The sequence below is a fragment of the Micropterus dolomieu genome, linkage group LG14, assembly GCF_021292245.1.
Source record: "Micropterus dolomieu isolate WLL.071019.BEF.003 ecotype Adirondacks linkage group LG14, ASM2129224v1, whole genome shotgun sequence".
Lineage (NCBI taxonomy): Eukaryota > Metazoa > Chordata > Actinopteri > Centrarchiformes > Centrarchidae > Micropterus > Micropterus dolomieu.
In genome coordinates this window covers 22,916,282-22,932,591 of record NC_060163.1, presented here as the reverse complement: position 1 = coordinate 22,932,591, position 16,310 = coordinate 22,916,282, and the positions used below count along the sequence as shown (strand labels likewise).

The 16,310-nt window shown below is 39.8% G+C and overlaps 1 protein-coding gene across 5 annotated transcripts in view; it reads right to left on the bottom strand.

Annotated features, from left to right (window-relative positions):
• tbkbp1 (TBK1 binding protein 1) overlaps window positions 1-16,310 on the bottom strand; it is a 58,168-nt gene that overhangs the window by 16,750 nt on the left and 25,108 nt on the right. For all 5 annotated transcript variants that reach the window (XR_006828234.1, XM_046069900.1, XM_046069899.1 and 2 more), the window contains 3 exons: window positions 10,836-11,094; window positions 4,913-5,038; window positions 1,364-1,468 (listed from right to left, as the gene is read on the bottom strand). Coding sequence is in view for 4 of the 5 variants with exons in the window: in XM_046069900.1 (XP_045925856.1) it covers window positions 1,364-1,468; window positions 4,913-5,038; window positions 10,836-11,078 (474 nt within the window). In the remaining variant the exon portion in view is untranslated. The remainder of the gene's footprint in view (window positions 1-1,363; window positions 1,469-4,912; window positions 5,039-10,835; window positions 11,095-16,310) is intronic.

Sequence of the window (16,310 nt, the reverse complement as noted above, 5' to 3'; positions counted from 1 at the left end):
ATATATATATATATATATTACACACCGGTATGTCAGAAGAAGTGTGTGAATGCACTGCTGGGAGGTTTAAGGTCAACGAGGCCCAGTAGGTAGTTGGAGCTGTATTCCTGAACGCAGCCACAGCTTCAGGTGACATTGACACTTTGTCAGTCCTTGGCAGGTGGCAGTTCCAACATCTCTGGCGCACCTCATCCCTTAATCACTCTGACCACATAAAACTGCTGAGGCTGCTCGGCGAGAGCTGCTCAGTAGACTTCACTCTCATATGAGATGGTTTATTATCACAGAGGGGATCTGGGAAAGACCAGCCAACCAATCTGTTCAGTTGGAAGCCTCTACCTGGTCTGGATTGACTTTGATTTTTACCCAGTTACAGAAATGTATTCAAAAAATGAGATTCTCACAGTTGCAGAACCAGAGAAGTTGTTTTTTTTTCTTTTTAGAATTCTATTTAAAATGATACAAACTTGCAGTATCTTGGGATAAGCAATTACAATCATTTGCTAAATTAAATCTTTTCAAAAAAGTTGGCAAGAATTACAATAAAAAAAACTGTAAGACAACAGGGTTGTGTAAGAGGAGCAATTTCACTGAATGACTCTAAAGGACTGTTGACTCAGTTTAGGAAGTAACAAAAAATGTTTGCTCAGAAGGCAATTACTTAAATGAGCAGTGCAGTTTAAGTGCACAGTCAAAGTGATTCAGTGTATTTTTTTCTTAGTTGTAATATCAGTGACAAATGTAAAAGTACCATGTACAGCACATGTGGTAGTGATATGCAGTCTACATTTTTAAGCATAACATTTTACCCAGTGAGGTAATGGGGAGAAAGTTGAGACGCTACGCATTTTGTTTTTGTTTTGATGTATCAATAATCAAATATTGTAATTGGGGTTGAAGTCAGCGCTCTGTGCAGGCCTTCCACACCAAACTGGAAAAAACATTTCTTTATGGAGCTGGCTTTGAGCAGTAATGTTCAAACAGGAAACACAAATTGTTGACACAAAGTTGGAAGCTCACTGCAGTCTTGAATATTATTGTTAAGGTGAAGCATTAAGATTTTCCCTGTATTGGAACACACCTTTTAAACAGCATCTGACCAAAAGTTCACATACATATGCAGGATTTATATACACAGGGGTGTCCACATACTTTTGGCCATATAGCATATTTAGTGACTTTTGGTCAAATATTAGGTTCATAGCCTGTTCATGATGTCAGCCATGCTGAGTTTTACATTTTATGCTGGGTCCCCATCAGCAGAGAGCGAAACTGTAAGAATACATTAATGAGCCATATGGCCATATATAGCTTCTGTTAAATAACGAATGCACAGTGCAATGAACTGAATAATGTCTCTGACCATCTTGTCGAGATCCCTCTGGAGGTTGTTCTTCTCCATGTGAATCTTCTCGTAGGCCTGGATTACATCCTCCAGCTGCTCCTCTCTCTCCTTTCTCTTCTGGAGCTGAAGCGAGATACAGAGAAACAGAAGCTAAAAAAACAGGGAAAAAAGCCATACATTTTTCTTTTTTCCTTTCTTTGTGAGTTTTCAAACTTCCTCACAAAGAGAGAGACAGAGAGAGGCGAAAACACCAAAAACTTCCATTGTGAAAGTCATCAAATGTGTCTCTTAAGAAACTGTTATATAACCAAGCAAATTTAGGACACACTGAAATTCGGACAACTCAGCATGCACAACACAAAGCTTCCCCATCTCGACAGATCATGATTTCAACAGCCATCTTCACTGCTTCTTGATGTCTTGCTGATCTATTCTCCTCACACTGTGACATAATAAGGGGGTGAAAGTCACTGGATGCCATAATCACATACTTGTTGACAGATCTGAGAGCATTGACACTAAAGTTAGTGAAATGAAGAGATTTTAAAGCAGGCGAGGATAAAGAAGGGAAATTTTTGTAGAAGAATAGGGTCACTTTTGACAATGCAGAGAATGAGAGTGGGAGCAGCAGCAAGGGAGTGCGATAAACAGAGACTCGGAGAGGACAAAGAGGTATATCACTGCTGTGTGCCGGAGCAGTGAGGCCTATTCAGTGTGTCTATGGTAACATATGCTTGTAGAAAACTGGCACCAAGGTAAGGATGGCTTGACAACAAGCATCGTGACTGAGGAGAGCAGCATCCCTCCAGAGCTAGATTTCTGTAAGGAGATGCACACAGAAACAAGAAGAAAGGCCTAAATTCTTCAGATTTTCTCATTATCACCTTTTTAAATGTTCACCTCAGTGTGGATACTGTATGTGAGAATGGTTTGTTGTTTTAAACGGCCTCTAAGGATCAAAGCTGTTTGGTGTTGAACGTTTTTTGGAGAGTATTTTTAGTGTAATTAGTCATTTACACACTAGATTTGATTGCGGTGTGGAATATGGGTTTTCCACATCTTCTGTAAGGCAATGAATTCATGGCATGGTAGTTTGAATGTTGCTTCAGTTTAAATACATCAGAGAGGATGATCTTATTTTTGTAATTTTGCCCACCATCTCTATTATTTGACGACACTGTACTTATCAAAGTACGGTAAGCTCTTAGAACACGCTGACATTAGACAGATTTCCATTTAAATTAAGGGCAAATACTAACCGAATTTCCAGAAAATCTGCTGAAGAAATGGTGAATTCGTTTGTGAGCTTCCATCCATTACTGTTATGTGAATATTAGAAGTTTGGTGTATCAGGATAAACAGTTAGTGCCATTAAACCATTGCAGAAGAAGAGACGACAAGATAATGCAATTAAAAGAGCTCCAGTTAAACCTCGCACAATGGAAAACCATGTAGAAAACTCATTTTATACATTTTATGTATTAATGTGATGTTCTGATGTTTTCCTCGCCGCAATTTTAAGTCTCTTTAGTCAAGTGGAAAGTCACATGCTTCATTGTATGTCATGATTTATTCATCAAGTTTGTTTCCATTGTGATTTTTCAAGTTTTTATGAAAATTTAGACCGGTTTTAGTCCATCTAATTATCTACAGTTCTCTTTTATTAAGAAAGAAATTAATGGGTATTGGGTTCAGATAGATTTTCCACGGGTCAATTATGGATGATAACACCTTTAATTCCCTGATAATAAAAAACCCTTGCAGTGTTCACAATAAGACAAAAAAAAGATTTTCAAACCAATGACAATGGTTTGGACAAAGTGGAATTCTCTCTCCTTCCTCGAATGCCTTTATTTGTCTTGGCCTCAGTTCCTCTGCATCAGGGCAAACGTTGCAGTAATTTCCTTATGTACTGCTTTTCGCTCATGTTGCCATGTCGTGTCTCCAAATGACTTTAATAGAAAGGACACATTAAAGCAAATAATGAAAGAGAGGGAAGAGTTAATGTTGTCATCATGGCAGGATTAACCTGCTAGGGTGCGCCTGGGCAATTATGCTCTGCTTCCCCTATTAACCCCTTGTTTCTTCCCCTCTCTGCACAATGATTGCAGTTTTTTGCTGGAATAATGCCTGGTTTACAACCAGATTTGCTGTGTATTAATTTGATTAAACACGTTAATTTAATAATATGCAAAATATAAATACCAAACAAACAAAGAATGTTTCAGGGACCCTCGGAAAAACATGGCCTCAAGGTCAAGTAATAAAGCAAAACCCACTTTTAGGGTGTTATGTGAGTGGATATTGTGCTTTAGTGGTATATATTCCCAAAACGAAATACACACACAACATGCTCAGTTGGTCGCCTTGGCTGTCACACAGACATTATGCAAGGAGAAGCTGTACGGTCACAATTTTATATTTTTTTTTATCTCAGAAAAACATGACAACATTTTTTGCTTTGTGACCTTCAAATTCATCTGATGCTTTCTCTGACAGGACGTATTTTGCATGTTTCTACTTCTCCTTGATAACGGCAACCCATCACTTTACCAAAAGGAAGGGGATAAGGATTGTGTACGTGTATGTGGTGGGGGGGTGGGGGTCGAGTCCCAACAGAGCATGCTCAGTGAGTTGTGGCCCGTTTCATCACTCTGAATGCCCGGTGTCAGAGCCGTGTGACTCTTAATCGTTTCTGCTGCTCCCATAAACCATTTCCTTCCTCTTTCTTGCTCTCTAGCTTTTTTTTTTTCAGCTGCAGCTACCAGTTTTACCACCACCTTCCTGTGTCAGTAACTTCTCTTTACCGTTTCTATGACTGTGAACGAGAGCGTGGGGAAATAGTTATTGCTGCTTTCTCTTTTCTCACTCCAGCCAATTTTTGGAAGGGGGTTACACTCATGTATATAGAAGAAAAGTAGTAAAACTGATTCTTGGTCCTGCTTCTTGTGCTATACTGTCTGAATGTAGCATGCACACATCTTGTTTTTTATTTTAAATCACGCTGTATATGTATTAAATAATACCACATTTTCTAATTAATTGGTATCCCAACATACACTGCAGGATGTGCTGGAAAAATACATGGCTACTTTATTTATTTTTCTTTCTTAAGGCGTACATATTCAGCAAAATCTTGGCCAGGTTTGGTCCCAATTATACTACATCTCAAAAATAGAACACCAGCGTGAAAATCCCATGTCACAGTGCTCTTTGGACGGTTTCTTAAAAACACCCAATTTCAGTAAATTTGCATGGGCAGCAGCTTTAGTGCTTAATTAGTTCTGGACATCTTTCAGTGCATGTCCATCAGGGTTGGCCTCAATTCACTTTTAATTCAATTAATTCATATGCAGGGAGGGATTTCTGTAGAATTCAGGCACTGAGAAAAACCTTTGGTGTGATAAGGTTTTTAATTCTATCCAGTGTATTTAAAAATGAGTATATAGTAAAGTGGATTTTCCTCTTTGTACATATCCCATCTTGCCTCTGACTTCTCTTACATCTCATCTCCCCCCATCCTCCCTCTTTCTTCTACTTTGTCTCCCCCCTCATCTCTCCTCTTACCTCGTGGGTCAGGACGTTGACTCTCTGCTGCAGGTTGCCATTTTCTGAGTGCAGAAGCGCCGTCTCCTTGCTCTCAAAGGAGCAGTAGGAGTTAGTGTTCTCCCCAAACTCGCTGATCATAGGGAACTGCAGAAGAATGAAGTAAACAACATTAAACAAATATAGAATTAGACATGTCATAATGAGGATATGGTTAAAACCTAGAGTGTAGAGAACAAGATAATAAAACAGTGAATTAAATTATTAATATTTTTTGTTTGTTTGTGTGCTTATACTTATTTTTCCTGCTGTATTCTGCCATTTTTGATGATTTCACATGGGGATCATTAAAGATTCATATTGCATCAACTGCAACGTCTGCTTGGCCCAGATATCACTCAGAGGACCAGGATGTTTTAACTAATGTCATGTTATCTTCTCATGAACTAGATTTTATTTTTCGGTTCTCCTTAACTCATCAGTGAATTTAGTCCCTTTTAATTGTACTTCCTGATTTCATCTGGTGATGATCTGTGACTCAGCTGCTGTTTGTCCATCCATCTATCAGTTACTTATTTGTCCATCTGCTCATATTTCTTGACATACTTTTTCAAAATTACTCATTGGGCCAAGAGTGGGTGCAGCAATGTTTAGTGTTTTTATGCCACTCATGATATCTCAGACACTGCGGATCAGATTTTCTCTGCCACATCTTATTGCTCCACTGTGCTAAAATGACACTGATTAACCAACATGGTGTGCTATTTTTTAATCAACTGCACATCCTGCAAAGTATTTAAACTCTACTCTACTGGTTGCAAAAAGGAAGTCTGATAGTATAGAGGTCTATGATAAATGACCCTACTTCTCACTTGATTTATTACCTCAGTAAACACTTTCCTAATGAGTTTATAATCTCAGTCGCAAGTTTCAAGTCTTCTTCAAGACAGCATGATGTTCTTTTGTAAATTATGGTCCTATTTAGAGTAAAATAGATGATAATGCAGGGTATGCTTTAGGGCATGGCTACCTTCTGATTGACAAGTTACTACCAATAGCAATGTGTATTCATCCTCAGCTCCACTCGTCATCCAAATATGGCCCCTTCTGGTTCCAAAAAACCAAGAAGACAATGGCCAAAATGCCAAAATGGTAGTCCACAATCCAATGGGGGATGTTACGGTGGTCAAGTCCACTTCTTATATGCAATCTCATGAAAAGACCAAAACCAGTAATGTATAAGTAAGTCTCTCGATACTTTCTGAGTCACCTACCCTGTCTGTGGCAGTCAGCCTCAAGCCCATTGGTTTTTACTGACATCATAATAACAGTTGTAACAGTTGGGCATTGTAGTTTTTAGCAAACATTACTCTAACAGGAGTAAGTAGTGCATTTGCTGGAGACTATTTTCAGATGTGTATTGACACCTGGATGTGCTGGTGAGTATTTCCAGCAGCAGAACAGCGTACGTGGGATTGAGTCACAATAAACTTCAGTGTGTGTGACTCACTGATGTGTTTTTAATAGTGTTTGGACAATAATGGAGCACAGAGGAATAAGATTAGGCTTCGGCTACACAGACAACACTTGAGGGTAGAATCAGTTCATTGTTGGTTTTGGTCTTTGTTGACAATAAGAAAATATAGAATACAAACAGCCTTTTCCTTTAAGAAAATTAGAGGGAACATATTCACATCTTCATCACTACAACTCATCATTTATGAGGGAAAACACATCTTCTGTTGTATATCATAACACAGAGAAAAAGAGGAGCACCTTTTGAAACTGCACTACATGAAAACTTAGATAATCACATTATATGCAGCTACAATTATGCAGATATGACTGATTACGTAATCTGTACTGTATTTACTGCTATTTTACGTTTGAAGTAAGCAATTTGTCTAGTTGTAGAGCTAAACTGTTTGGTAGCAGAATTATATGATCGAAACACACAAGACAAGTTATATAACTGCCTGTGGTTTAACCTAAATGAACACATTTACATTTAGAGTGCCTACCATAAGCAAAGAGGGCTTTTCGTTGTCTGTGTGAAGTCATTGCCACTGATGCAATGTCTATTTGAGAAGCAAACAACCTTTTTCCATTTAGCAGAACACCTCTCTCTGCTCAGTTTAACAGTAAATGTTCGCAACATGGGCAACCCCCCCCCCCCCCCCCCCCCCCAGGGGACCCAAGAATTCTCACACTACCGAGCATTGGGAGCACTAAACAACCTCACTTCAACCCATGTTCAAAGCAGCAGGAAGCATCCATCTGCATCATTACAGCAGCTGTACGGAGGAATCTTGTATTTAGAGCCTGCAGCAATATTCACCACCTCTCAAAAAATAAGCTTAAAATAATATTTCATTATCATTTTTTATATTTCATATCATTTGGGAAAAGAATCTTTTAACTTGGGGGACATTTCAGGAGTGAATATTTTGATAATGTGTATTATTTCAATTAATTATCCAAATCTGAAAAAATGGCACATGCCGTATTTACAGCGATGCAGGTGTGGCAACACTCCAAACAGCAAACATCTGCACCTGCTCTCCCAAAATCAACACCTGTCTCTCTGGGAATGGGCCCTGAACAAACTGCCGCTTGTGAATAAGTCAACAGCGATGTTGCAGCCTGCGGCCTTTGGTAACAGCTGCTCACTAAAAGGATGCAGGACTGTCAGGGGGGGGAAAGACAAAGTCAAGCTAAATTGTCTTTCCATCAGTTTGCTAAAAGGTCAATCACAATATATTTCCTACCAATATGTCAAAATATATTAAAGACTTGAGCACTAATAAGTGGCATTTCATGCAAGTCTCCCAGAATCAGAGCTTTCTGGAGCAACGATTGCACTCCAACATCACAGAAGAGTTTCACTTTCCCTACCAACAGTATCCCTCGTAGACCATAACGCAGCAACAGCTTGCTTTATCTTGGACAATTTGGAAATGAAAATTGATAGCACTCTTCCCAGCACTGTATAGCACAGCTTGTTTCAAGTCCTCATGCACCTGAAGTAAATCTAGTCAGCCTAAGCTGAGGGGAAACAGGGTACATTACAGATTCATCATATATTTCCTAGAATAAGGAGAACACCACAGACTAATGATAATAATTTCTTTAATGCTCATTTGTTCTTTTCAGCAATTTATCTTCCCCTTGCTCTTTACATTATCTCCTTTTATTGCCTCATTTCTCTTCCCTTTTCTGTGATCTGCATGGCAGCCTTCCGCACATTTAGCTCCCTCTTTCCACTCATTTTTTCCACTTTTCCTCACTTTTAGTCCTCCCACGCTATTCCTTTATGCTCATTCGCCCTACATTCCCCGGGTATAACTGTCTGTTGGCCCAGCTACTGCTAGGAGGTGGATTTCTGCTTCACCCGCTCTCTCATCCAACTGAAAAGCAGTCTTGATTTATACCACCAAGCAAACAGGCCTGGCTATGCAGAAATATTTACAGTCTCATTGACAGTGAAAAATACTCAAGTAGCTAACTTTTGTTGGGATCAGGATAGACATTATACATATATATATATATCAAATATCCAGCAACCACAACCCTGTCTGTTTCTTATATCTGAATTCTCATGACCCACTGGATGAGCCCTTATGAACTCCCTGATGAACTATTTCCCTGATGACTCCCAATCGATGTCACCAATAATTATTATTATTAACAAGTATGCTGATGTAAATAACCTGTTGGTAACTACAAGCTATTTGCTCCTGTTTCTGGGAAGAAATGCATAAAATAATAACCCAAAATGAATCATAAATAACTCCTCAACCTTTAGGCCTAGATGTATAATTCTGGTCTCCTTTGATAGATCAGAATATGAATCAACTATAAATGAACACATTTATTTTGCTATTAAAGAGTAAATGGAGATGCAGTAAAGGACAAAATTATATTTTCATCCGCTCCTGCTATAAAATCTATATTTTAATAGCAATATCACAATCAAAACCATCATCCAACAGATTATAATGCAACTGAATATCTTCTAATACACCTCAAATACAACTGTAACCGTAAATTTGATGAAAATAAGCTAATATACAACAGTTATTACACAATTGTCTGTGTTTTGGCCATATTTACTGTTTACTGGTATTGGGAGTTTTCTTCAAAACACAATTTCTGTCCATACAACCAAGTTCCAAATAACATAAAGCTTCCACAACATTGAAATATTGATAAAAACAGTGAATAATCATCAACATTCCTATAACCGAATGAACTCCCATGCTATACAGGCCCATAACTTCAGAACATCCTACAGGGCTGTAAGTGGGCAATATCTCTTTGTCTTGAGCAGACAAATCGTTTGGCATATTGGATGTCTGCGTGTATGTCGGCCAGCTGGCGAACCGAAACTCAGAGAGAGCTTAGAGAGATGTTTTTTGTTACTTTTATCCAGCTAATAACTCTGTGAGTTTTGTGATTTGATTGATATACACAGCTGATCACAGCTGGAGCTGAGCTTTCTTTAGAGTGGTCGGACTGAGGTGTAGGATGTGATGAGAGAAATCTAGAAGGCAATAATTGTATAGCCATGTACAGTGATTAAAAAGTGATCTATGTTGTGATAAAAGATCATTTAGATGCTTGGTGTTTGATGTGTGCTTGGCATGGATAAAAATGGTTGGTTTGAGATTCTAGATGAGCCTTCTAGCTTCACGGAGGTGTTTGGCATGGATAGGGTGACAAAATACTAGAATCAGACATGAACTTCTCATTTGCATTTTGTGCGAAAATTGATCTTTGTCCTCTGTACAGAGCAAGTCAGGGCTTAATTAATCAAACTAAAACTGTCAGTGGCTGTAAGATTAAAAGATGAGAAAGGTAAGATTAAATCTATGAAGAAGTAACAATGCTGCATTTTAAAGTATATTTACAAAATGTATTGTCCACAGTCCATGACGGAGCATACATTTGATGACATGGGAAGTCGGAGAACCTCACCAACCTCAAAATCCAAGATCCAAGAAGCTGTAGTAATATACTGTTTATTGCCCTTCTGTCTTGTTTGTGTCTCATTAAATCAGTAATCCACACACCATTATCTTCACAGAAAATCTAATTATGTTAAGATGATTTATCTACCACTGGCAGCCCCACAACATCTCTCCCCAACAACTGCATGTGTATAGGTCCTGTGTGTGCATGTGTGTATTTCAGGCCCCCATTTCCTCCCAGTTTCAACTTTGTTAAATGTGAGGATTTGCTGTTTTTCTTTGTTGTTTATGAAGGTAATATCAATATCTAAGTGTTTTAGACTGTTGGTTAAGCAAAAAAAAGCTATTTCAATACATTACTTTGGGCTGCGAAACTACAAACAGTAACAACAATACAAAAATACAAAAGCCTGTGACCTCTCCTCATTATCCAGATACTGGATCCATATACAGACCGCATGTTAATCAGGTGTAAATGGGAGCCATACATGAAAGGACTAGGCTTACTCAGCCACATTAGCTCCTGTGAGCTATTAATTCAGTTTCAACAAGGGGTTATGTGTGCACAGCCCTTTTATAGCATCTCAATTTGCTCTGTTGCTTCCAGGTCTCCTTACAGTTGTAACAAAATTAGTTTTACTTAAACATGAGTTAAAACTTCACTAGCCTTCTACTGAGATACAGCAGAATAATTTCCCACTTTTGGAGTCTTATTTATTCCCCCGCTGGTCGAAGATCAAAGCCCACCAAAGCTTTCACTCCTTTTATCTTTGTGTACAATCTCACTGCCTCCATAAAAATGAAAAATGCTAAGGGTGAGTGGACAGCACATTCCCCTTTTGAAAGACTTCCAATAAATCAAAAAACAAACTAGCCCTATCCCTGAACAACAAGGACAAAAACAACAATAACAACTTATTTTCAAAAATCTTAAGTAATATTTGACTTTGTGATCTGCCATAAAAACCATTCACCTTGATCTCATAGATCTTGAGCTTCCTCTTGATACTGCTGTTCTCCCGCTCCAGGCAGCCCAGCCTCGTCTTGATGTCCTGATAGGCGGTGATAAGGGCAAAGTGGGAGGCTGAGTAGACATCGTCGGGGGGCAGGGTGGAGGAGTGCCACGCCACACTGCCACAGCCATCCTCTTTCAGGCCCCCTGCGTCGCCGCCTCCTCCCAGCAGCCCTAGCTCCCCTCCACCGAACAGAGACTGCATCACTCAGAGCTTCAACCTGAGGACAGACACAGACAGTTGTTTGCTTTCTCATAATTAAACCGCCAGATTGTTTCCATTCAATTAAATGTAGCAAAATAAAAACATTTAATAATTCAGGCAGGGGTCACCGAACAGGACTGCTGCAGCAGTGCTAAAAACATCAAGCAGGCAGCTACTCGCCACAAACAAAAAAAGAACAAAGCATTTTTCAACTGAGAGTAGTCGGATTGCTGGCACACACAATGTAAAATATTAAAAAGCAAAGTGGCTACAGAGACACAGGAGGAAGACTGAGGGACATATTCCATGTGAAATCTAAAGATGATTCAGTGCCTTTCTATGTCTTCTCACTTCAAAAAAGAAAAATCCAGTTATCACAATGAATAGTTTGTTTACTACTATGATCATGTTTGGGAGAAACCAGATTTTTTTACCTCCCTGTTTTATTACTCTAAAATTTTGTACAGACTGAAGGTGAAGTGAACTCTAGAGTCAGCGTGATTACATGCCAAATCAGTGCAAAGATGCGATGCAGGGAATGTGAATTGATGCAAATTCGCCCTGGGGGGGGTGGTTCAAAGTGAAGTGAAGACACAATGTAAAAATGTTTCAATCTGAGCAAAGAATTTACCCTTAACCCAAAGCCGTACGACTCCAATTGATGAATACACAGAAAAACCAAGGAAAGAAGAGGGCTCTGGAGGAAAATAACAAAAACAACTGGCGTCCTTGGTAAGTTCTGAGATCAGTCAATAGGACACACACACACACACACACACAGTGCAGTCCCACTCCGCACACACACAGTTAAATAGATTTAGCTAAAGTCTGTACATTTGGTACATAGTTGTCAATAAAGACAGACTGAACAAGAGTCTAGTCTGAGGTTCCCTAATAGTTTTAAACCACTGCTTCATACAGATTTTTTTCATGGCACTTAGCCTTCAGTGTACACTTAGATTTTGTGTCTCTCAAGGGCTGAGATGTATCAGCATTTCTTTGAGCCTATTTACAGTGGCACATCTTTCCATCACTTCCATCTGACAGTCGCTGTTTCTTACTGTTGAGCAGGTAGAGTACAGTGGGTTTTCAGAGCTTTTTCACTGAAAAATAAAGTTGTGAATTGGCCCGACAAACGACAAACTGCAAATTGCTCTTAAATCCGAGAGGAAGATACACGTTCATCACTATGAGCCACCCTATTTACATCGTTAGGCACATTGTTTTCATATTGTCATTTGATACTTCATTATTATAAAAAATATAATAAAATAATGATTTGCTGGCTTTAGCTTATCCATCTAAATATCAGCAATGGAAAACCAAAGCAACATGTACAGTCTATCCTCTGCATTACCAGAGTCAGCCTTTTACTTTAGTTTCAGCATTTAGAACATTATTACATCAGCTATCATCATATATTTTGTGTTACTGACTTCATAACTTGTTGAGGAAGCAGTGATCAGAAACCTGGTTATGGTTTCTACATGACACCATCATCTTTCTCAAACCAGGAAGTTAATTATGCAAACACATGACCAGGATAATCCAAAACCCTGATCATTACCAAAATACACTATATTGCCAAAAGATTTGGGATGCCTGCATTTACATACACGTGAAGGTTAATGCCTTTCCTAATATGTAGGGTTTAATATAGAGTTGTCCCACCATTTGCAGCTATAACTGTGCTTTCAGACCAAAAGCGAAGCCAGCGTTCGGGGTGGTGAATTTCCTGTCGGGCAGCGCGAAGCAACGCGAAGGGGGCGGTGCCGGCGACGCAAAGGTATGTTACCATCCTTGAGTTGAAAATTTCCAACTCGAGTGAATTTTTGCAGGTTCTAATTGCCTTCTTGTGTTGTGTGTGAACATTTGCAGCAAATGTACTCACGCGAGGAAAGCGTCGCGAGGATTAAATTCGCGTTTAGTCTGAAAGCAGCTTCAATTCTTCTGGGAAGGCTGTCCACAAGGTTGTGTGGAGTGTGGTCATGGGAATTTTTGAACATTCATCTAGAAGTGCATTTGTAAGGGTCAGGCAAAGATATTGGCCAAGAAGGCCTTTCTCGCAAACTCATGTCTCTCAAACTCACTCATCCATGTTTTTATGGTCCTTGCTTTGTGCACTGGTGCGCAGTCATGTTAGAAGAGGAAGGGGCCATCCCCAAACTGTTTTCACAAAGTTGGGAGCATGAAATTGTCCTAAATGTCTTGGTATGCTTAAGCATTTCCAGTTCCTTTCACTGGAACAAAGGGGCCAAGCCCAAAACCTGAAAAACGACCCCACACCATAATGCACCCTCCACCAAACTTTACACTTGGCACAGTGCAGTCAGGCAAGTACTGTTCTCCTGGCAAACGCCAAACCCAGACTCGTCTATCGGATTGCCAGACAGAGAAGTGAGATTCGTCACTCTAGAGAACTAGTCGCCACTGGATACTAGAGCAGTGGAGACGTGCTTTACAGCCCTGGATCCAACAATTTGCATAGCACTTGGTGATGTAAGGCTTGGATGCAGCTACTTGGCCATGGAAATCTATTCCATGATGCTCTCTACGCACTGTTCTTGAGCTACTCCGAAGGCCACACGACATTTAGAGGTCTGTAGCCATTGACTTTACAGAAAGTTGGTGCCTTCCACTCACTGTGCGCCTCAGCATGCTCTGATCCCGCTCTGTGATTTTATGTGGCCTACCACTTTATGATGGGTTTCTGTCGTTGCCAATCGCTTCCACTTTGCTTTAATACCACTAACAGTTGACCGTGGAATATTTAGTAGCAAGGAAAATTGATGAATGGGCCTATTGCACAGGTGGCAACCTATCACGTTACCATCCTTGAATTCACTGAGCTCCTGAGAGCGACCCATTCTTTTATAAATGTTCGTCGAAGCAGTCTGCATGCCTAGGTGCTTGATTTTATACACCTGTGGCCATGGAAGTGATTGGCACACCTGAATTCAATGATTTGAAGGGGTGTCCTAAAACTTTTGACAATATAGTGTACTTGTGTGCATATAAATATTTTCTCTAGCTAATATCCCCATTAGCCTGAAGAAGTCCAATGCCATCATGCTCCTTAAGCATCTCTCTTTTGCCAAAACTGCATATAATTTTTGGCCCTACAGGTGAATGAGTAACCAGTGCATGTACGGTAGCTGATATGTTAATTAGACTGATTTACATCTGACTGTAGTTCGTGCTCTTGTTCCATTTCACAGTACTTAAAAAAACATGAGCTTTGACAGCCTACACTCCTTGAGTGGCATGATGAATGAGCTGGATAGTTAGCTGACCATGCTACATCACAGCCAACTGGCCTTGTCCTACCCCCCCCCCCCCCCCCCCCCCCAAAAATTCTGGGCAATGCTGTCAAAAGTGATAAATGGCACCTATGATCTCACTGCCCTCTCTTTATGCAGCCACAGAGGGGGCATGTGCACAAAAGTCATTCTAGTTGTAGCTAGGCACTCTGAGAAGAGTTTGATTTATGGGTGCTGAGGGAGTTACACAACAGCTAGTTGATTTGATGCATACTGGAATGGATGTCTTCCTGACTCCCAGCATTGCCTTGTGAGTCAGCGATTGCCTACTGAGCTATTTTCATCTGCTCCCTTCCTCCACGGTGCTATTTTCCTTGTGTTTCAAGAGAGAGGGGGATAAAGCCTCAGCCAATCTATGACTCTTTTCCTAGCTGGTCTAACAGGATGATCCAAAAGCACTCCCACATGCACAGGCGCACACACAATCACACGTCTGTGCACACGCTGCCAGAAAAAAAAAAACCCACTGAGGAACATTTGCACAGAGAGAGAATGCATGTGTGGACAAAACCGCCTGTTTGATCAAACAAACGACACAGACGGACTGTGCCAGTCACCTGCCAGCTGCCCGAAGACTGGTGTTTACACTAGGAAGATATTACGGTCCTGTGATGTGTACTGTGCTGACATCATGCTGTTGGGTCTGGTGCAGTTTTCTTTCTCTGGCAAACACACTGACACTCTAGTATCATATCTGTACTCACTGTATATCATATATGAGCAAAACAGATCTTGATTAAAAGTGTTTACATTATGCTATAAAAACAACAGAAAAAGGTGCTACTGAAAAGAGACGTATGTACATTTATGATGAGTTGAGACTGTCCATACTAGAAAAATTACAGTTAACACTTATACCGGGAGTAATTGATTTTTTTTTATAACAATGTGAAGAGGTTTATCATAGGCACGAACCTACAGAGAATTAACACCTGAATCTGCAGCTCCCTTTGGCTTTACTGAGCTTTACAGTGAATTTCAGCTCGTTGTTTTGCTGTCTGGCCCACAACTTAACTGTTTTGGTTTACTCTCACCGCTCTAATAGTGTCGTTTTCGGGAATAGCATGCTGTTTTCAGTGGAAAAGCTCAAAAAAGTCCACTATATGCTACCTGCTCCACACGAAACAGTAGACGGACACAGTTAAAGACTAGCTGGTGAACATCATTCACCAGCATTTAGCAGCTAAAGAGCCAGATGTTTACCTCAGGAGTTGGTGGAGACCAAAAAACAGAACTAAAAGAGAGTGGATATTGGACTTGCATTCATAAGGTGGACACAAACACAGGTCCAAGTGAATAATAATGTTTCTCCATAACTGCTGGATGTGGATATAAGCATGTTTTTCAACTTTAACCATGACCACCCTTTTTCCTGTGTTTGGAACAGTCGCATGTGTCACTGTAAGGCACTAATAAACAACCTATTTTGTCATTTAGGTATGATGACTTGTTGGATTAGGTCCATGGCACTCACATGGAGTTTTGACTTAAAAAGCCATCTATTTAATTAAATTTAATTAAAGCTTGTACAAGTGTTGTTTCTACCTAAGGCTTCATCTGCACAGCTCCGTTAACTGTGCCCTGTTTTCATATTTGGTCTCAAAATGAGACTCAAAGGGAAACAAAGTAAATGTGATGTCAAAAACAACCAGACATTGTTTAGAGTCTGTTTGTGTTTCTATTTGGATGAAAACTATATAAGAGAATGTATATTAAAGAGCTAAGCATTCACCTTGTTGTATGTAGTGACCACATTTCCATAAAAATCCTAACGGCATACACCATCTGCCTACATTTAAGCTCAAGGACATAATTATCCATGGAGCAAAAATCTGATAACAATCGCCAAGTGGATATTATGATTCAGTAGTGTATGGAGGTCCTACACACAGGCTACATGGAGCAAGATATA